Source organism: Cardiocondyla obscurior, linkage group LG16 (genome assembly GCF_019399895.1).
Source record: "Cardiocondyla obscurior isolate alpha-2009 linkage group LG16, Cobs3.1, whole genome shotgun sequence".
Taxonomy (NCBI): Eukaryota; Metazoa; Arthropoda; class Insecta; order Hymenoptera; family Formicidae; genus Cardiocondyla; species Cardiocondyla obscurior.
The window spans coordinates 4971091-4994257 of record NC_091879.1 but is presented as its reverse complement, the minus strand read 5'-3'; the positions used below and the strand labels follow the sequence as shown (position 1 = coordinate 4994257).

The 23167-nt window shown below is 38.8% G+C and overlaps 1 protein-coding gene across 1 annotated transcript; it reads right to left on the bottom strand.

Moving 5' to 3' along the window:
• Positions 1-10996: 10996 nt before the first annotated feature.
• On the bottom strand, positions 10997-12184 carry LOC139109099 (uncharacterized). The gene has a single exon (XM_070667914.1). It carries the CDS (start codon positions 12182-12184, stop codon positions 10997-10999), a length of 1188 nt encoding a protein of 395 aa, XP_070524015.1.
• Positions 12185-23167: the final 10983 nt, after the last annotated feature.

Here is a 23167-nt window from a genome sequence, read left to right as displayed (position 1 = left end):
TTTAAATCTAAAGTATCATTTACAGGCCAAATACCTAAAGCTTATAACCATGGTCGACCGATAACTGGTGAATTCCTTGATTTCACCAAATAAATGTCTGATTTAATTGAGCATCCGTTTGCTTCATCGTAACGTGACGTAACATACCGCTAAATATCGTTGTCGTTTTATCATAATTCTTTGCGTCGACATCGGCAATATGCACTTTCATATTTCTAAAATATTGTTCTTTTGTTGTTAATGGCATTACCGACATTGCTGCACCTGTGTCAATTTCCATGCGAATATTTTTACCGTTAATTTTTACATTTATATATAAAGGTTTAACTATCGCTTTTCCCGGAATGTACGTTTGCAAACTACGAAATTCGCGTACCTCGCTTGAACGTGAAAACATTGCGTTTAAATCACGCGTTATACTATCCGTATCGCTTTCGCTGTTATTGTTATTTAAATATCCGACACGCGCCTTATTTTCTTTCTTTTTCGAATCGCTATTCGAACGTTCTTTATATACTCGGCTAAGATGTCTGCGGTGTTTACAAATATTACAAATTTCTTTTCGAAATCTACATTCACGAGCATAATGTTTGGGTTTACCGCAACAATAACAGTTTGTTGTATATCCTGGATCGGATAAACGTCGTCCACGATGATATCGAGTTGGGTTTTTCCTATTCGTCTCGGTGCCTCTGTCAAACGTTGATGTTTGTTTCTGTTGTCCGTATTTGAATGTCTTCTTGTAATCTCCGTGCTTCTCTCGCTTGGATTCACTTAATTTGTGAAAGCCATTGTCCGAATTCTCACCCGTCTGCAATGCTTCCGCACCTTTACTGACTGCTTCTGCCGCTAGCGCTTTTCGGATTGCCGCTGCACATGTTGAATTTTCAATTTGGAGTAGATCTTTTTAATTGCCTTACTCCGTAAACCAGTAATTAATTGATCCAACACTTGTTCTTCCAGGTTCGTAAACTTGCATTCGTTTGCCAGATTTTTTAATACAGCAACATATTCGCTGATAGATTCGCTTTCACCTTGGATACGTTGACGAAACGTTGACCGATACACTAAATAAGATGCATCAGGTTTCAAGTAACTTTGCACCAACTTTACTATTTCTTCGTAGGATTTAACACCTGGTTTATCTGGCTTACAGATCTTATCGATTATGTTATATGTTTCAGCATTAACTTTACTTAACAGGATCGCTCTCTTCTTTTGTGTATCCGTGATACCGTTTGTTATGAAATACTGTTCGATCCTGTCGACATACTTCTCCCAATCGTTTTTTTTTATATCAAAATCAAGGTTTGCCGAAATTTCCATTTTGGCACTAGTGTTTTGTCTTACTTCACTGTGTTGACTTGCTTGTTTCTTTTGAGTTATGTCTTTGAGCTGCTTAACTTTGTCACCTTTTCCTTTTGCAATTAAATCTTTGACAAAGTCACGTAATAAACTTCGCAATTTATTAATCGTATGCGGTTCTGCAATTTGTAATTGATTTGCTTTACAAACTGCGATGAGTTCTTGTTTATTCAGCGTCTGTATCCACGATGTAGACATCGAGATTTCTTTAAATCCGTAAACTTTTTGATCCTCGTCGCCACTGTGCTATTTGATCGGGAGAAGGTCTAATCAAGACGGAAGGTCTGATCTGAACTGACTTTATTGTTCTGAGATAGATAAAAGCGTTACAGATAATGATTCACATCGGATAATGCATGTAACTCAAGAAGTCAAAGGACTTACGTGATCGACACAATTGCATTTGCGAGACACATACACCACAAATTATAATGACAAATTCCCTCAAAAATATTGTGCATGATATCCGCGTAATAATTTGAAACCACGTGAAAAGATGGAATATCATTTAATAAAGAATTATTTTTTATTCCGGTAATTTGTGAATTATTTATCTCTAAATCATTATCATAATTTGTAATTGTTCTCATTAAATCTTTATTTTCAGTAGCTTGTTTTTGACAATCTATTTTTTCAGCTTTACATAGGCTGCAAAAAGAATTACTTGAAAAAGGTTTATTAAAATTTAAAAATGAATTCAATTCGAGATTATTTCCAACCACTAGACCTAAAAGAAAATAAACGCGTAAAATTGAGTTATCATCGATTTTAATATCTAAACCATTTATTTATAAATCTTTTAAATTATTAATTAAAGAGTAAAAACATTTTTTATTTCCGAAATTTTTTATATTAATCGATTTTATGACTGCCGCAAAAAATACGTTTTCTAATTTAGATTCATCTATCGGAAGACGATCTTGCTAAATGGTCGCGCGCGTGCGAGATTTCGTCGTTATTCTCGAGCCTTCTGTTACCAGGGGCTCGGGATATGACACATGCTACTCGCTGGTCTATTTGTAATTGTTTAATTTTAAGCGCATTATTCGCCGTGGCCTCTTCCTTTTGTGAAGGAAAAATTAAGTCTAATTTGGTACGTATCTTATGTCCTAGGAATAATTCCACCGGCGATATATTAATGCTCGCGTGAGGAGCTGCACGGTAATGTAACAATTTGTTTAAGTTTTGTATTTACATTTGTTTCATTCGCATTTGCTCGCTGTAACGCATTCTTTAAAGTTTGAATAAAACGCTCGGCCTAACCATTGGTAGCAGGGTTATATGGTGTAGTGCGTTTATGTGTAATACCATGAAGTTTGAGAAATGATTCAAATTCATCTGATACAAAACTTTTGCCATTGTCGGTAACTAAGGTTTTGGAAAACCTATAGGATGCAAAGAAATTTTTGAATTCGATAATTGTGGATTTTGCTATAATGTTTTTAATAATTCTTAATTCGGGCCAGTTGGAGTGTGCGTCAATAATGACTAGGAACTATTTCCCTAAGAATGGCCCTGCGAAATCTGCGTGTATTCTGTGCATTGGTGCGGATGCAGGTTCCCAGATGTGTTTTTCGACTTTTGGATGATTATTTCGGGTGGCATTACAGGCAGCGCAATTGTTAACTAATTGTTGTATGTCCGAATCTATACCCGACCACCAGCAGAAACTAAGGGCAATTGCCTTCATTTTGTTAATGCCAAAATGCCCGGTGTGTAATTAATTAAAAATTTTTAACTGTAAAGATTTTGGTATAACGACTCTGAAGCCTCGAAAAAGAATATTATTTTGAATTGTAATTTCTTCTTGGTTTAAATTAAATCTATCCTTACTTTGTAATTGTTTTCCCGATTGCAAGGCGCGTATTAAATGTATTAATTGGGGATCTCGTTTTGTTTCTAATTTGATTGAGAAAACATTAATCGAAAAATCTTGTAATTCTTCTATTTGGTAAGCTTCCACAACATCCATATCTGTATTGTTAGTTGCAAGAGGTAATCTTGAGAGGCAATCCGCGTTGCTATGTTCTGTTGATTTTCTGTATTTTAGTGTGTATTGAAATCCTTGTAAAAAAATTGCCTAGTGTTGCATTTGCATTGCACTGTATACTGGTAAATTTTTATTTAGTGCGAAAATTTGTATCAGAGGTTTATGATCTGTTAGTAGTGTGAAATGGTTTCCAAATAAGTTTGATAAAATTTTTTAATACCAAAAATTATGCTGTAGGCTTCTTTATCTAGTTGTGAATAGTTTTGTTGTGTTTTAGTTAAAGTTTGAGATGCGTATTGTATAACTTTTTCGGTACCGTCAGGATGTAATTGAGATATTACAGCACCGATGCCGTAAGGACTAGCGTCGGTTGCCAGGATTAAAGGAAGCTTTGAATTGTAATGGGCTAAAATTTCGTTACTTAAAAATGCCTTCTTGGCTTAGAGAAATGCCCGCTCTTGTTCATCCGTCTAAATGAAGTTAGAATTCAAATGAAGCAAAGTATTTAATGGATAAAGAATTGAACTTAGATTCCGAATAAATCGTCCGTAGTAATTAATCATCCCAAGAAAAGCCCAAAGTTTCTGTGGGTTTCGCGGTCGCGGCATATTTTTAATGGCTTCCATTTTTGAGTGTTGTTTCCTTATTCCCTCTTTTTGTAGTGTAAATCCGCTATACTGTATTTCATCCATTAAGAATTTTGATTTTTCCATGTTGATTCGTATGTTGTGCGTGTGTAATTTTTACATGACGAATTGTAATCTTTGTAAATGTATTTGTTCGGTTTCTCCTGTAATTACTATGTCGTCTAGGAAAACGGCGATTCCTGGAATGTCTTGTAAGATGCTTTCAATGGTTCTTTACTATATAGCCGGGGCCGATGCAATTCCGTACATTAAACGATGTACTTTGTAAAGTTCCTTATGCGTATTGAGTTTAAGCAATTTACTGCTTTCGGAATTGATTTCTAATTGTAAATAAGCTTGACGTAGATCTATTTTGGAAAATTTAGAACCACCGGCTAATTTGGCAAATATTTCGTTAATATTAGAAAAGGGGTGTTCATCCACTTTCAGTTGTGAATTTATTGTTGCTTTGTAGTCTTCGCAAATTTGTAAACGGCCGTTAGGTTTTAAAATTGGAACGATGGGTATAACCCAATCGGAGGTTTCCGTTTTCTCCAATACTCCTGCGTGGAGCAATTCCTCAAGTTCCTTATCTAAAAGTTCTTTAATTTTGAAAGGTACCGAACGGGCTTTTAAAAATATCGGTTTTGGGTTCGGAATCAAATTTAATTTAACTTGAACTCCCGAAATTTTAGACCAGTCATCCGAACGAACTTCCTGATATTGATGTAAAATGTTTTGTAAACTCAGGTTCTCGGAAGTGCGAGTCGTAACATTATCCATTGTATTACAAGATAAAATTTTTGGAATGCTTTCACAACTGAACAGCTGGCGAATCCACTCCCTGCCTAACAACGGTTTCCTTTTAATATCCGACAAGTAAATGTTTAGTAAAAACGACGCATTCTTAAGTTTAACTTCAACGGTAATATATCCTATAATCTTAACAATAGTTTTACAATACGCAATTAAATTTAATTCTGTACGGTGTATGATCGAATCTGGAAATAGATGTTTTGCGTCGGATTTATTCATAATTGTAACGGCCGATCCTCTATTTACTTCAAAGTTGACAGTTGTTGTTAATTTCTAAGGAGCAGAAAAATTTGTCTCTAAATTGTGGGTGTTCCAGGTAAAGAATATCCTCCAATTAATTTGCCTGCTCCCGTAATTTGAAACACACCTTCCGTAAATGTCTCTTTTCACCACAGCCCAAACATTTAAGATTCCTATCCAAAACGCATTGAGAGGCCAAATGGCCTTTGCCGCATATGTAACATGTTTGGGATTCTCACTAATTCGCGGGATAGGAAACGCGCAGGATGTATAGCGAAATAACCCAAGAGAAAAGTAAAGTTAATAAAGTATATTTCAACCAATATAAAACCAATATAAAAAGGGAAGAGACGATGACAAAGTAAATAAGAAATACGAAGATTCGATATAAAGTTAAATGAAAATCGTCGCGTGCGCGCGGAACGACTTCGAGTGCTGGACTGACGCTCCGACGCGTCGCCAGCAAGGAAGCGCAAGAGGAAGTCTCTTTGTGGCTTATCAGCCCTTTGTTAAAGACGGGACTTCCCGGTGCATTATGCGAGCTGATGCAATGCTGCGTCAGCGGAAGCTGACGAAAAGGCTTCTAGAAGGTAGAAGGTCCAGGGTCCAGGGTCCCGTTGCCAAGCCAGGCTGTTGCTAGGCAAGGGAGAAGATAGTGCGCGGCACTATTAATTGCTTGCGCCGACGGCCGGCCGCAGGTGATACCGGTACCGTCATCTGCCGAGGTGCGGGCAAATCCGCACCCACACATGTAACGGTTTTAGGGAGAAGATCTCTTTTAAATTTAAAATTACCCGTCTGCGCACGAGATTTGAAATTATTGTAACGCGAAGTGACGCCTGAATTAAAACTATTGGTACGTCCCTGGGTTGGTTTCTACTTGTGCGTTGCCTTACTGGATAACGTCTCTTGTCTCCAGGGATTTCTTTTCCCTGCCAACACCGTATCCACTTGAACGGGTGCCACCGCGTGTGCCACTTGAAGCGAGGGTGACCCTTTATCTGAAAGTTTCATAGTGGTGGCCACCTTAAGGGCTTCCTCGTACGTTAGATCCTTCTTCTCCAATAACCGAGTTTGTATTTTCTTGCTGGCCAGGCCAAACACCAGTTGGTTTCTCAGCGCCGTTTTTAGATAATCCTCAAATTTACAATAAATGCTCAATTTGTGCAGTGCGGAGGCAAACTGCTGTACATTTTCTCCGTTTTTCTGGCGGTGTTGATAAAAACGGAAATTTTCCGCAATTTCTAAAGGCGGAGGCTCGTAAAAGTCTTCCAGTAGGTTCGTCAATCTTTCGAACGATTGCCGAAAAGGATCCTCCGGATCCAAACGGTCGCAGAGAATATCAAACGCGGTTAACCCCACATAATGTAAGAGGTACGGCACTCTCCCGTTATCGCGTATATTAAAGATCAGAAAGGCCCCTTGCAGTCGTTGTAGCCATCGACACCACGTTGTCTTTTCTGCGTCAAAAGCTTCGATAGTCAGCGAATTTGGAACCGCGCCTGGTTGTCCCGTAGTGCTTTCGATCCATTCGGTACAGCCGGAGAGGCTGGCCGGGAAACAGAGTCTTTTGAATCCTGAGCCTTTGACATTTTTGCTAACCACTCTTTTGCACGTAATCACTTGTAACTTGTACGTAATCACTGGTAAATTTTTTCGAATCCGGGATTAGCAAAACAATCCCATCCTCGTCGCCAATTGTTAGGGATGTAAAATACGTACAGAAATAAAGTTGTATTTTCTTCTAAATTATTTTTACTTCCAACGTGCTATAATTACTACAAAGATCTAACGAAAAGTGAGCGAAGGATCACGATGACTGCAACGCACGGCCGAACGATCCAAGGCTCATGTACAAAACTCGTGTGCAAAATACATTCTTTTCTTACCGGATAAACTGGAGCCGACGATGCCGAATGAAACACGTCACTACTCGCTAATTATTTAATCTAATCTTTTCGCATTAATAATGTAATCTAAGCTATCACATCCTAACAATTATATTTACGAAATTTGGTTATTATTATTAAATTTTACGTTACTATAAATAAATTTATTGTTTTTATTAACATGTTTATTAGTGTATAAAAATCAAAACTTATAATATGAGTTTTGCAAATGAGAATTACAATTAACGCCGCGGGGATGGTACGCGGTCGTGGCCGGTTTAATTAACGCAAAAAGGCGGGTGTAAATCCTTCGTATTCGAGCACGCGGCGGCACGCAGTGAGCACGTGTTCGTCTTGTAAAATCCGCACTGAATTTAGGATGAGTTTCTGGTGAGTTTTACTATAGGGTGAGGTCTGTCCTTTTGATAGTTATATAGAGTTCGCAATGAGTCTAAACTGCAAGCACAATTATATTAATTATAAGACCAAAACGCTGCGAAGTCTGACGAGTTACTGAGCACAAGGTTCAACACGCCTCGTGCTGCAGGATGATGTCTTCCAGAAGATTCTTGGCGTGTTGCACACTGCGAAGATGATCTGGATGAGTTTTACTGGAGACAAGGCGATGAGTTGAACGATGAGTTGAACGATGAGTAAGAATTCTGAGAGAAGCACACTGCACGTTGTTGCACACGAGGTGATGCTTGGCACGGCTGAGTGAACACTGATAAGCCTCGAGCCGGCAACGCCTTCGAGAATCGGAGGCAATTATCAAACGACGGATCGATATCGATTCGTCGCCGGCGATCGGCCACGAGGTGCTGCCCCCGCGGCGGTGACATGAATAATTACTAAATTGAAATCTTTTAACAATTAGATAAATAAAATTTTGTAATGCTTTAATAATATTTTACATTAAATTATATTACATTTCGATATGGTACATTAAGAAACTGTGATTTGTTGTATTTATAAATTAAACTATTAACTAATAACAAATATTTAATGCAATACACATAGTATTAATTAAAAGTTCATTGCATTAATGAATTTCAAATCAAGAAATGTTATTCATTGATGTTATGAACAACATTTTTTTCAGTGTGGTACTATACCGAAACCACGAAAAGAGCGCGTAATCTTAACTTGGACGTAACAACCAAAAAATGACTCAATTGTCTTGATCGGGTGATCAAGTGAATGATTCGATTGTAGGTGGTATTTATTTAAATCTAGTGTAGAGTCTTTGATTCTTTATACGGTTTTTATTCAGACAAGTAGTTACAGGTTCGACGGACGTTAGACGACTGACTTCTCTCGGGGCTCCGCTGAGCTCTTTCTTTTCGCATCCTTTGTTTTGAAGGTTCTTTTCCGAAGGTGTTCTTGCTAATCTTCGAACGTGCTTAATCGCATTTTGCTAACCCTATGATAGTTTTACGCTTACACGATCGAATCTTCAACATATTGCTTATGATAATGTTGTAACCCGAACCTCGTTACAACATTTAATATTATTTAAAGTATTTTGGCATAAGATCTCGCAACAGATTGAAATCGGGTGATGCTGGATCAGCAACCCACTTTGAGTTAAAAATAGATAAAACATAGGAATTATAAAATATAAAGAGAAATTAAGTAATAATAAATAAAAAGAGAAACGGTGCGAGACCTTATTGCCAAAATTGCTGAGGTTGCATTGACCGAGCAACCGAGTTACGGCCATGCAACCTGATGACGCTAAGACCCGACGTCATTGTTAAATACTCGCGGACCGTCACCTACAGGGAGTCAGTTAGTAAGAAGGTAAAAGACAAGACGGTCGTGTCGTCGGACGAGTGATATCCCACGCAACGTGAGCTCGGTCGCGTGCCGTAACAAGAGCTCTTGCGGAGCCGAGGTAGCGTGATAGCACCGCGACGCGTACCGAGTATTGTGAAAGAAAGGATTTGGGAAGTGAGAAAGAACTGTAACACAACTAAGAATAAATACTTACCATATTTTGAGAGGCTCCATTATTTCGCCCATCTCTGAGGAATCCCGAAAAACGGACCCCGTGCACCAGTTGCGGTGCAACAGTAATATATAACAAATTTATAAATGTGGCAAGAGTAATGTGTTTACGTAGTAATACTTACGAAATATATAATGCTTATAGTTAATATATAACAAATTGATAAATGTGGCAAAAGTAATGTGTTTACGTAGTAATACAAAAATAATTTTGTAACTATTACCATATTATTACAATATATTAATTACAAAATATTTTAAAGACAATTTGATATTAGATACTAAGATATTTGTTAATTATTATTGAATTATTTGATAATACATACTATTTCATTTAGTTTAATCAACTCGACGCAAAAAAACGCTTTTATCAAACATTTATAAATATTATAAAATGTATGGTTGTTATTACAATATTTGGTAATAATTACGAAATGTTTGAAAAAATTGCATTACTAAATGCATTTTACGTGAAAACCAAGAATTTTTTTTTCGTGCATACGTTTTTCTTTTTTGTATAATCTATATGTGTGTATTATACATGCGTGGCTAATTTATAATTTATTTTTATACAACATTTATTCCATATTATGGTTATGGTGATAATGATTACAGTAAGTGCGGTTATAGTAGTGCTTAATCCTACGGTGTATAATATTATTGTTTTGGTCTTCGACGCAATATTATTATTGTCTAGGTCGGTACGTAACTTATTTAAATCTAGGCTTAACTGTAATAATTTGTGTTTATTACATATAATCGGTTCTCTTAAGATATTTTGTAGCTGCAAGGTTATTATAGCAATGTTGGTTCTTTCTTTAATTGGTATCATTGTTATATTGTAAGTATATATATTTTTATATCGTTTTTTCCTAACAAGGTTTTCGATTGTAGTGTGAGGTCGTTTGAGGGTAATGGCACGCGTCCCTTAGTATTAGCTTTCCCGATCTAATTATATTTATTTTTTTATTTTGTTTATGTTTACATTTGGATGTAAAGATAAACAAAGTAAAAAAATTAATATAATTAGATCGGAATGGCCTGTGACGCTGTCGAGTATAGCCATGCTTGTGGCTCGTTCAGTGTCGTCCATATGCTTATGTTAGATATGATATGGCGGATTTCGTATTTCTCGGGTTGTTGTCCCGGTTCGATTAATGCTAAGACTTGTGTTCAGGATCGATTTAAGCAGTAAGAATGAAAAAAAGTGTAAAGTAAAAGTAGCACTTTTATAAACAAAACACACTATAACAATTTATTAGATGTTTGAATACACAGTTTTAAGTACTGTAGCGTTAATTCAACGAAAAGGTAGCAATTTATAAACGAAAATAAATGGTAATAATCAAAAGAACGAAATAGCAATTAATGATAGTTAATTTTAACGTCAAATGAACAAATAGAAATATAGTTAATCTATTTGATTGAGTGGCTTTCTTCCTTCTCTCGTTTAATAAATTTGGGCTCTGAGTTTCGATGTTTGTTATTCTGACCTGTAAAAGAAAAGATATTATTGCAGCTCATTAATCTGCTTATCTGTAAAAGAATTAATTATTGTTAGTGGACTCACGGATCTCCTGAAATTAGATATGACCTTCCTTATTATATGCGTTTTAGATGTCGTTATTTTGTCAATGCAGAAACGAAAGAATTCCTCTGGACATCGATGAAGTTTGTCCTTCAAATTGATCCGTTCCGTAGATATATCTGTTACGGTTAAACCCGTGTAAAATCGTCGAAAGAGGATCCCAAAAGGAACCCGGTTTGTAAGACCGGTCTAAGACAATGAAAATCGTGTACAGACACGATCCAAGCACTAGGCTGTGAAATTGCTTGACCCAAGGTCTTAATTTGTATAGCTTATCAAGCAATCCTAGATGTAAACCAATTAAGGTCCTGATTTTTCTGTTCTATACTGTACTGCGAGGATAACGTCCTTTAGTAAGCAAGCCTTTTTCGAGAGACGTCCGAGAGCACAGCTGAACTCGAGTGACACACACGCGAACTAGTGTGTGTTTCTCAAGCGCCCAATCCGAACGAGCGAAGAAAGGGAGAACCAATTAAGAAATAGCGGAGGGCGCGCCATCCACGCGCTCATTTTGAACGCTTGGTTCCTTCAACATTTTCCGCCCGCCTTCAACAAAAGATTTTGTTGAAAAATTCTCAGTTGAGTCCATAGGAAGAATGCAGACCTTAGCCACAGGGCGTTTATATTCCGACGAAGCAGTCTTTAAAGTCACAACTCTGGTAAAGCCATCTGCTCCAGGGTGTAGCTGAGTCACTCGTGCCAAAGGCCACTTCCCTGGCGAATATCGTTCATCGACTATAAGCACCATCGAGCCGACCTTGATTGTATGTGAAGGTTGATGCCATTTAGACTGATATCGCTGTAAACATTCGGTGGACCAACGTGCCCAGAAACGATCGAGAAGTTGTCGCAAAATTTGCCAGTGAGATAAACGTGACGTTGGTTCTGTCGTAAGATCCGGTTCGGGAACTATAGCAAGGGAGCCTCCTGTCAAAAAATGTCCGGGAGTCAACGCAGCTAAATCAGTGATATCCTCTGTGATCGGACATAACGGTCTAGTGTTAAGCACGGATTCAATTTGCACTAGAACAGTTGACATCTCTTCATAAATCAATATGATCTCGCCCAGTACTCCCTTCAAGTGAAACTTGACCGATTTCACGGCAGCTTCCCACTTGCCGCCGAAATGTGGTGCACCGGGAGGGTTAAATTTCCATTCTGTCCCATCATTTGAGAGTAGCGTGGCAATCTCTTTTAGTTCTGAGAATGCCGAATCGAATAACCTGCGAAGTTCGGCGTTAGCGCCTACGAATTTCGTCCCACAGTCGCTTCGCAATGTAGCACATACTCCTCGTCGACCTGTGAACCTTTTAAAGGCAGCTATGAATGCGTTACTTGAGTAGTCCGTAACTAACTCTATGTGAACAGCCGAGGTAGCCATGCAAACGAAAATGGCAATATAAGCTTTATAGTGGCGTGCCGCCCGCCCTCTTAGGGTCTTTAGAGTAATGGGCACGGCATAATCCAAGCCGGAATTAGTGAAAGGACGTGCTATCGATACGCGAGATGTAGGTAATTTGCCCAGCTGTTCGGCTCGTATCGCTCGGTAATGCGCGCAACGAATGCACTTTAGAATGTGAGAGCGCACAGTAGGTCGGCCGTTCATTATCCAATACTTAGTTTGTAAACAGCCCATAGTTAGTTGTGTCCCGCCGTGCATAGCCTTAAGATGCGCTTCTTTTATAATTAGGGAGGTGATAGGTGAGTCCTTGGGTATAATAAGAGGGTGTTTGCTCTCTTCATCTATTGCAGCATTGTCGAGTTTGCCTCCAACTCGTAACAAGCCATCAATAAACGGAGTGAGCTTCAAGAGGGAACTAGAGTTTGGCAAAGATTTATACTTTCAAAGAAACTGTAGTTCGTTTGTGTATCCTGTTTTTTGAATATTTCTGATCACGATCTTACGACTTTGCTCTAATTCATTTGGTGTCAATGGGTGGTGAGTAAGTGAGATGTCTGGATGTCCCAAAAGTTTCTTGACAAATCTGCTGCAAGTGGCGATCACACGAATTAACTTTAAGAATGATGAATATCTGGTTAGAACACTCCAATATGTAGGTATAAAAACTGAAGAATGGAAAACATTCTTCGAGCTTTCCTTGAGATGAATATCTTTGTTGATTATAGCTCTTCCTTTAGGCCAAAATTTCTTGTCTTTAGTTAACCAGGTGGGTCCTTGCCACCATGATTCGTTTGAAGATAACTGGTCCGCTTTTATTCCCCTTGTAGCGCAGTCAGCTAAGTTCTCCTTGCCAGGAACAAAATTCCAGGAACAGTTGGGGAGCAATTCTTGTATTGTCGCCGCGCGATTTTGTACATATTCGGAAGGACAATGTGAGGGTGGAAAATTTATCCACGCCAGTGCGTTTGACGAATCAGACCAGCAAAAGACGGCAGTGTGAGGTATATTTAAAGCTTTTATGTCTAAAATGAGTAGGCGAACTAATAATAACAGCGCTGCAGTTAATTCCAATCGTGGAATGCTAAGCTTCTTAATTGGTGCGACTTTTGTCTTCGCGTTAAATCATTCGAGAAATAGTTTTGCCATTGTTGGTTGTTATTCTTGCGAAAACTACTGCTGCCATTGCTTGTTTTGATGCGTTGGCAAAGCCGTGCAGTTCAAAAGAGCTATTCTTGCGAATTCCATTAATCCATCTAGGTACTGTTAAATTATTTAGCTCTAACAATTGAGTTCGAAAACATAACCATCGTTTTAGCAGGCCTCCGGAAAGAGGATCATCTTAACCAATTTTAAGGCATAAAATCTTCTGCAACATTATCTTTGCTTTGTAACGGTGCACCCGGCGATGCACCGTTTCGGCCACAACAACGGCCGGCCGCCGGACACAACACCGTCCGGCGGGGACCCGGGGCGCGGTGCGCCCCAAACTTAATAATTTTATATACGCCGGAATAGCACGGCAACGCGTAGCCGTTCCGCGGCTAAGTCCATCCGCGGACTTAGCTGAGCGTTCCCGAACGCCGCCGAACCGCGCCGTCGACGTCGAGGCCCGTCGTTTCCGAGCGCGCCGCATCCCGGGGCCTCGGCGCCACGCGTCGGGACACGTCACGTACCCCGCTGAGCCCCGGCAACCCTGCGCAGTCACTTTTTATGTATAAAAAGTCGACGCCAGGACTCAGCGGGACCGTCCTGATCCGTTCGCTCTCGAGCGAACATCCGATCCTAGAGCACGAAACCACGGGGTGAAGCGATCTTCGTCTCGGCCAGGAGCTCCTGGCGCTCACGATTCTCTCGTTCCGAACTCTAACGTACGCACGACTAGCTCGTGGGGTGGAGCGCACTCCGCCTCCTTCGAGGACTCTCGATCCTACGTCTGCGGCACGGAAAGGCTCGAAACGCAGTAAGATCCCGTCGCACCGTCGTGATCCACGGGGTGGAGAGATCTCCGCCTCGGCCAAGAACTCTTGGCTAACGACACCTGTCAAGGTGCATCCTGCCCAAACGCATCACGTCATTTGCGATCCACCGCCGCATAGCGATTTCATACCGCGCCCTAGATCGAACCGTATCCCACCGCGATCAATAGTACGGCGGGCCCCGCCCGTCGTTCCGCGCCCGCGTCCCGCGTACCGCCGGTCCTTCCGACAGGACCGATCGCGGGATCTACGATCCGCGCCGAAAACCGCGCCCACTGTTCCGCGCCACCCACCGCGCCTCACGTGGGGCACCCGCGACCATCCGCGAATTTACGTCTCGCGCACGCGTTACATCGATCGAGATCCAAAGGGCCGACGCGCCCACCGACGAACTATATTCGCGCCGCACATTCATCGTATGCTTTCTTTTTGTATATATGTATATATATCGGCGCCGCTTGACCAAGCGGACGTCGTTGTTAGTTAATAAATAGCATTTTCTTTTACGAAATCCGTCTCGGTGCATTCTCGACCTCACACAACCGAATCCTGCGTCCCGACGAGCGTCCCGGGCTCGCTGGCCCGACATTCGAGACAGCGAAAGCAGGTCGTTTCAGCTTTAATGATAATTGGAGCTGTGAAACCGAAAGGATCATAAAGCTTGGCAATATCAGAAGCGTTGAGTCTCTTTGTATAACTTTGTGTTTCAGGTGGCTTTACTGAGAATCCAAAATTATCCGTTTCGGAATTCCAAAGAAGTCCTAAGATTTTTTGTTGAAATGGCTCTGGTTCCATAATGGCTGATATCTTGTCCTTTTGTTCCGGAAGAATTTCGAAAAAATTGCTCCGCCATTTTTGTAACGGAAATCCGCCGGCATTACATAACTGGATCAATTGGTTAATTATCATTTTTGCTTCTTCCATTGATTCCGCACCTCCAAAAATATTGTCTACGTAACGACCAGTTGTCACATGTAAAATTGCCAATGGAAATTTGTTGCCTTCGTCTATTATGAGTTGATCTAAAGTGCGTAATGCCAGAAAAGGGGCGCAGCTAAGGCCGTAAGTGACCGTGGTTAACTGATAGCTACAAGGTTGTCCGTTTGAATCTCGCCAGTAGATTCTCTGAAGATTTCTATTTCGTTTGTGTACCTGGATTTGGCAGAACATTTTGACAATGTCCGTTGAAAATAGAACTCGATGCGTTCTTATCCACAATAAAATTTCTAAAATATTCTTTTGAAGTTTTTCTCCAGTATAGAGCAAATCATTTAAGGAAAGATCACTGGTAGTAGGAGCTGAACCGTTAAATACGACTCTAAGTTTCGTGGTAAGACTTTCTTCACGCAGTACACTATAGTGCGGTAAGTAATAATGCGGGATAATATCTTCTTCTGATTTGTCAATTGGTAACATATGTCCTAACATTTTGTATTCCTCCAGAAAATTTGTATACAGATTTAGATAATTTAGATCCTTTTGAAATCGATAAGACATGCGTTTAAGGCAAGAAAGTGCCTTTTCCTTTGAGTTGCCGAGTAGCTTAGGATCCGTTTTGAGCGGTCGAACAATGTAGCGGCCAAAAGTGTCACGTGAATGGGTCTTTGAGAAATGTTGCTCGCACATTTCTTCTTCTTTACTTCTTACAAAGCTTGAATTAGACGATACCTCCTCTAGAGACCAGAATTTAGCAATTAAATCCTTAAGGTCGAAGTCGGTAACACAGCAATGGGATCTTTTAATAGATGAATGAGATGATGTTGTAGAAACTGGTTCGGAAAGTACCCAACTGAAAATTGTGCGTTGTGCCATGGGTGTAGAAGCGTCCCCTTTTTTCATTCCTTGCTGGATTACAGAACCGAAATTGTCCGCTCCAATAATGACATTAACTTTTCCAGGAGTAGCGAAATCCGGATCGGCTAAGATGAGATCTGTCAGATGTGGCCAATTCTTTCGTTTTTGTTTGAATTGTGGTATAGTCATAGTTAAACGAGGAAGTATATAAGCGTTAATTGTACAGTTAAGAGATGAATCGTGAATTGATTTTAAATTTAGCGTAACCACTCTCTTTGTTCGACCAGAGCAAGTACCGCCAATTCCAATTAGTTGTATTGAAGAATGACTGCGGGCTAATTGAGCATCTTTTACCGAATTCTCCTCAATCAAGGATATTTCAGATCCGTGATCTAGTAGTATTCTAACGGGTAGATATTCGCCATTCCTTTCAGTTAATAGAGCTCGACCTGTAGCTAGAAAAGTCATTGGCATTGAATGAGTGGTTTGACTGAAAAAATTGATATTAGAAATCAGCTGATCAGTTAAAGGCTCCGGTGTTTTCGGATCTTCTAGTCATTTGGGAGCAGATGAATGTTCTGAAACTTGTATGGAGGCAATGGTCGAGTCAGTTTTCGCGTCAGTCTCCTTATTATGTATCGAAGTGTGATGCTTCTTCCCGCACGTAAAGCGTCTTGTAGTCGAGCGACACTTGCTTATCAAGTGTGCCCCGAGACAGTTAAAACACCTGCCTTTCCTGGTCACAAATTCCTTTCTTTTAGAAGAGTTCATGGACAGATACCGGTCACACTTTTGTAAAAGATGAATGCCTCCACATAAAGCGCATTTAGTGGGAGTCGAGGCAGTATTTATCGTTGTAGTATGAGCAATATTTCTCGATGGATTTCTGGGATTAGCAAAAGATAGACGTCGATTTTCCTTGTTGTGTATTAGGTTCAAGTTAGTGTTTAAATTTTCGAGCGCTCTCGCTCGACTGTCGAGAAACATTTGGAATCTCCTCATATCAGGGAAATCTTCCATAGAACCCAAACTTATCTCCCAATCTTCGCGGGTTTCCGGGTCTAAGAGTCGTGTCATTTGATGTATTAGGATGGGGTCCCAATGCTGGACAGCGCAGTCGAGAGCGCGTAACGCGCCGAGAGATTCCATTATTGTTGTTAAAAGCGATCTTAGGTCGGTTGCAACTTTGTTTTAAGAGGCTTAAGATTTCCAATTCGATCTAGTTGCGCCGAAATCAAAAATCGTTTGTTCTCATAACGGGAGTTGAGTAGCGTCCACGCTATTTCAAAGTTTTCACCTGAAGCAGTCATATTTGCGATCAGTTTAGCTGCTTCACCTGATAGGCTAGTTTTGAGATAGTGGATTTGTTCCACGTCTGTTAAATCCAAATTATTGATTATCATGGACCTGAATAAATCTCGAAAGGCTCTCCAAGACTTGTAGTCGCCCGCGAAAGTTGGTAGTTTGATACGTGGCAATGAACTACGTGTTAAGAAAGAAATCGATGTTTCCTTTTCAATAAGCGAGGACGTAGATCTTGAGGTTTCAGGCTTATCAAGTTGAGTAGATAGTTGAGTAGATAGTTAAGAGCGAGCAAAAATGTAAAATGCTTGACCTCGCTCATAATACCTTTCCTTCAAATAATCGTGAATGTCGATGGACTCATTTTTATATTTGATGTGCTCTTCATGTTCATTAAGGAACTTTAACTAGTTTTGTTCAAGACTAGATATTTTTGTTATGATACATTGCCGATTTAAAAGTGGAATTTCTTGATTATTGACATCTGCTGCATCTTGTATTAAATTAAATCTGGTTTTTTGTAACTCTACTCTCGTTTCAAAAGAATTCATTTTGAATGTAATTTAGCAATAATAGAGTAGATAAGAATATGTTAAAGTTCAAGGAAGCTGTAAGAAATATAGAGGTTATAAAGACTGACAGATAGAATATGCATAAAGACATAGACATAAACCAATAAAAAGATAACAATAGCAAAAAGTATCAAAATTTATCTGCTCATAATGCAGCAATTAATTTGTATGCAGCTAAGAAAAAACGTAGAATTTACAATTTGATAAGAACATAATCTTCGGGTAAGAATGCAATTTTATCAAGTGAAAATATGATATATCATTTCAAGATCGTGACTATAATGTTCAAAATATTTCGTATATCGTAAAATAAAATTAAAGGGTGTAATGTAACTTTTATGAACAATAGACTTTATATATATAGATACGTCTTAACTTGCGCAAATGAACAAAATTAGAAAAGTTTAGGAAATGATAGCAAATAATAATTAAAGAAGAAAATGAAATACGTATTGAACAACAGCACCGAAACTCAGATCCGGCTCGAAGGACCAAAAATGTAGCGTTAATTCAACGAAAAGGTAGCAATTTATAAACGAAAATAAATGGTAATAATTAAAAGAACGAAATAGCAATTAATGATAGTTAATTTTAACGTCAAATGAACAAATAGAAATATAGTTAATCTATTTGATTGAGTGGCTTTCTTCCTTCTCTCGTTTAATAAATTTGGGCTCTGAGTTTCGATGTTTGTTATTCTGACCTGTAAAAGAAAAGATATTATTGCAGCTCATTAATCTGCTTATCTGTAAAAGAATTAATTATTGTTAGTGGACTCACGGATCTCCTGAAATTAGATATGACCTTCCTTATTATATGCGTTTTAGATGTCGTTATTTTGTCAATGCAGAAACGAAAGAATTCCTCTGGACATCAATGAAGTTTGTCCTTCAAATTGATCCGTTCCGTAGATATATCTGTTACGGTTAAACCCGTGTAAAATCGTCAAGATACGATCCCAAAATGAACCCGGTTTGTAAGACCGGTCTAAGACAATGAAAATCGTGTACAGACACGATCCAAGCACTAGGCTGTGAAATTGCTTGACCCAAGGTCTTAATTTGTATAGCTTATCAAGCAATACTAGATGTAAACCAATTAAGGTCCTAATTTCTCTGTTCTATACTGTACTGCGAGGATAACGTTCTTTAGTAAGCAAGCCTTTTTCGAGAGACGTCCGAGGGCACAACTGAACTCGAGTGACACACACGCGAACTAGTGTGTGTTTCTCAAGCGCCCAATCCGAACGAGCAAAGGAAGGGAGAATCAATTAAGAAATAGCGGAGGGCGCGCCATCCGCGCGCTTATTTTGAACGCTTGGTTCCTTCAACAAGTACTGTCGCGCGGACGGTAACTCAGATTCAAAGCAGCAATAGCACGCTGTTGTTTTAGCTTATTTGTTAGCGTTAGCACGCTTTAATGTCAAGTTTTGACAAATTTGCGAACACTCGCGAGTACGCAACGCGATTGTACGCGTAAAAACTACAGTAATAAAGCGGCGGTGCACGAAAGACTTTGTATAATGACTGAAGCTTATGAGAGCTCTGTTCTCGCTAAGGTCCAGAAAATGACTAACTACGGAGACGTCAGCCGTGCCAATCTTCCTTATCGTAAAGGACAAAGGCATAGGGTACGGGACGTCCCGGGTTCTAGAACGTTCGGATATTAAATTATTTGCTTATGCGATATGACAATTGCAAGAACCGCTTGGCAATTGTTTATTGCAATAGGTGCCAGTTTGGCCACGTCGGGTGTGTGAAGTTAGTCCCCGTACTTTCGATTTCGATAGTTCCAATTAGAGTTCCAGGTCCCTTTTCATATGAATAAGAGTACTTTAAAATTGCAAAAAGAGTTCCGGCGAATTTGTGGCGGATCCCTCCGACGTTACACGTCGGATGACGCCACCTCACACATTACCGACCGTCCGGAAGAGGAAGCAAATTTTAATCCCGCGGCCTTTCTTTTAATATCACTCACTCCATGCACGGACTTTGTCTCGGGACTTCCCCGGCTAATCTTCCGGGACTCTCCCGATTTATTTCTTTGAACAATAGCTCTGTAGGCTCGTTGCGTCAGTCGAGCCCTCAGAGTCCCTCCGATTTTCAGAGCGAGCACATCGCTGAGCTGTCGTCTTCCACGACACTTCTGAGCTGTCGTCTTCCACGACACTTTATATTTTATACTTTAGTACTTTATTCTTTCAACCGCGTTCCAGTTTGTGCATCGAGTGCATACGTGCGAACTACTCTGCGTGCTCAAGTCTGGCCAGGCCTTTTGCGAATCACGAACCTCGAACTGCGAATCACGAATTGCGAACCGCAAGCTGCGAACTGCGAGTTCCTTGCGTCTGCTGCCGACAGCATTCTTCCGCCGTTGCGGAATACAGATAAGTGAAACGCGGTCTATACCGACCCGCTTTTATTTCCTCAAATGAGAAAATCACTTCTTTTTATTATTTGTACTTTACTTTTTATTGTGTTTATCATCGCTTGTTATTTTCTTTATTTGTTTGTTAAATATATTTGATTATTGTTTGTAAATTTGTCAAGTGTCTGCCTTTCTGTCTTAAATTGTGACCCCCTTATTCTGCGCGACTTGTAGCGCCGGCTGGACACCGTCAACGTCCACAAATTGACCGAGATATCGCAATTTGAAAAACGGGGGGCTAACTTCACACTTTTTATTTACTTTTTTCGTCCAAAAATAGTTCTGAGGGGTTAAATACTTTCATTTGAACGTAAATAGGAGTACTTTAATATAAAAAACTTTTTTTCATTTTTCAACTTTTTTTTTTAATAAAAAAAAAATTTTTTTTCCAAAAATAGTTCTGATCGATCACATCGATAGAACTACTCATAACGAGGAGTACTCCGTAATTTTTTTTTAAATATCTCCATTAGAAGCCCAATTATTCGACTTTGCTGTTACGCCGCGCGCGTAACCGCTCGATTGTCACACGAAAAAAAAAATTAGAGTACTAGTAGTTCCCGCGACGTATTCTGAAAGCGCGTTAAAAACTAAAAAGAAAATGTTAATAACAAAACGCGATCCGATGGCTAGATCGCGAGATATTCGACTTTGCAGTTACGCCGCGCGCGTAACCGCTCGATTGTCACACAAAAAGAAATATTAGAGTACCAATAATTCCCGCGACGTATTCTGAAAGCGCGTTAAAAACTAAAAAGAAAATGTTAATAACAAACCCCGATCTGACGAATAGATCGCGAGATATTCGACTTTGCAGTTACGCTGCGCGCGTAACCGCTCGATTGGCACACGAAAAGAAATATTAGAGTACCAGTAGTTCCCGCGACGTATTCTGAAAACGCGTTAAAAACTAAAAAGAAAATTTTAATAACAAAACGCGATCCGACGAATAGATCGCGAGATATTCGATTTTGCAGTTACGCCGCGCGCGTAACCGCTCGATTGTCACACGATCATGTTACCCGATATAAATAACAATTTAAGCAAGAATGGTACAAAACGAAATTAACGACACTTTATTTAGCACGCATGGAACGACGAATATAGTATTCTCATAGATGTGATCTGGTAATAACAAAAGTGGAGAATGATAAACGTAGCAACAAGAACGTGCACGTTTTCTTTCGTCCGTATATACGGAGCTATTGGTTGGTCTAATCAGCCAATGGAAGTACGTTGAAACAAATGAGGTTCAAAGTTCGGCCTACAGACCTAAAGAAATAGCTCGTCCTTTTTGTCACGCCTACATCTCCTTGTTTGTAATTTTGCCAGCTGCCAAATTCTAATTGACGATATTTCATTGTAAAAGTTATTGTATAATAATTTACAAAAGAATGTTATGTTACCGTTGGATGAGATATATAAATAAAATAATATAAAGCAAAATGTAACAATGCGTACAAAATCTAATTAACATACAATATATTGCAAGTTATTTTGTAACTTGTAATTTTGATTAGTTACGTTAAACATAATAAATTTCAGTGAATTTGATTGAATATACTTATATTAATGTATCTATACCTGTGCTAAAAACTATATCTATATTTAGTTGTGTATGAAACTTATCAGTATAAAACAAACAAATATTGTAATATAAAAAAGATATAATTATAATAAGACTGAATGTAGTAAGACATGTAAAGTTATTTTTGCTTGGGCAGCGTTAAAACACTATATTAATGATAATTACATCGAGATATTTAAATCAGAGACTGAATTCGTTTTCTTTTTCGACATTCTCTTTCAATTACATGCATAATTAATAAACATTTAAACACAGAACTGAGCGATATATATTCACTTAAACATACAACAATAAAAAGAACAAAAATAATGTATCAAAAAGTTATAAAATATTAAAATATTTACAAAAAGGGATAGCGTGTAAAATTTTATACTTTTGTATACGTAATTACATGAGGTGTAATTACTTTTTGTAAAGAAACATAAGTTTTAACTTTTTTCAAACTATCGTATTCATACCAGTGCATTCCAGTAAACGCTATTGTTACATAATGACCATTTTTCAAGTTTTTATACGATTGGTCCAACGACATATAATTTATGATACCACACAGATTGTAACACACATTTTCGATATAAACTGATTTTGTAATGCTGTTTAACGTTGAGTCAACTCGTTCTTTACATTTATAATTTAGATCAGTTAACAAGGTGGTATTTAAAATTATATGTAAACCATATGCGGTTGATCTTTCAATAATACCGTTGCAATCGTTGCATTTGTTTAAACGGTTGTTACAAGTGAACGTCATATCGTTAATAGCTTCTTGCACAGTACCTAGACCTTTCTCGATTAGCATACCAACATTAATATGTAATGTTGAAAAGTGTCTCGATTTATGATTATGACACATGTTGCAAGTTTCAGTTCGCGTTGCACTTGGCATTTCATAAAAAAGAATGTCAATAAGATGGATAACATTACAATTGGCATTTACAATCATCATCTGTCTTGTACTAGATTTTTTAAATATATCTATTTCTGTAAGAATGTTCGCTCGAGCGACGTAATCTGCTGCACTAAGTTTTCTTCTATTAATAATGTTTACTGCTAACTGAACTAAGGGTTAATTAAGATATTGAAGATCTTCTCGGTACCGATTGTCTTTTCCAAATCCGTGCATAATTAGTTGTAAAATAGAATCAAAGGCACATGTTTCTTTCACAACGACAATTCCATCTTTCATTCGTACGGTCTCACAAAGACTGCCATTTTTTAAAATAGGTATATCAATCGCTTTATGTGATGGAATGTAATCCCAATCTGGACAAGGATCTAAATAATTTGGCTTTTTTCCTTTTTTACTTTTTGCATCACCTAGACCACACCAATTTTCACATTCATTAAGAGACTGGACTATTGTTGATGCATTTGAAATGTTAGTTAGGGTTGCATCTTTGTTTTTATTCTCATATTTTTCATTCATATCATAATTTTTATTGTCATATTCTTTAATAAGGTCGTTATCGTTTTCTAAGGGTTTTAATTTTGTAATAGGCCATACTGTCGATGCTTCTTTGACACGCCCATCTATATAATCTAAATGTTGTATTACAAACTTGTCAGCTCTCAATGGAAGATT

What these genes read in the sequence shown, in the direction of transcription:
- LOC139109099 (XM_070667914.1), bottom strand. Translation starts at nt 12,184, where the DNA reads ATGCACGGCGGGACACAACTAACTATGGGCTGTTTACAAACTAAGTAT.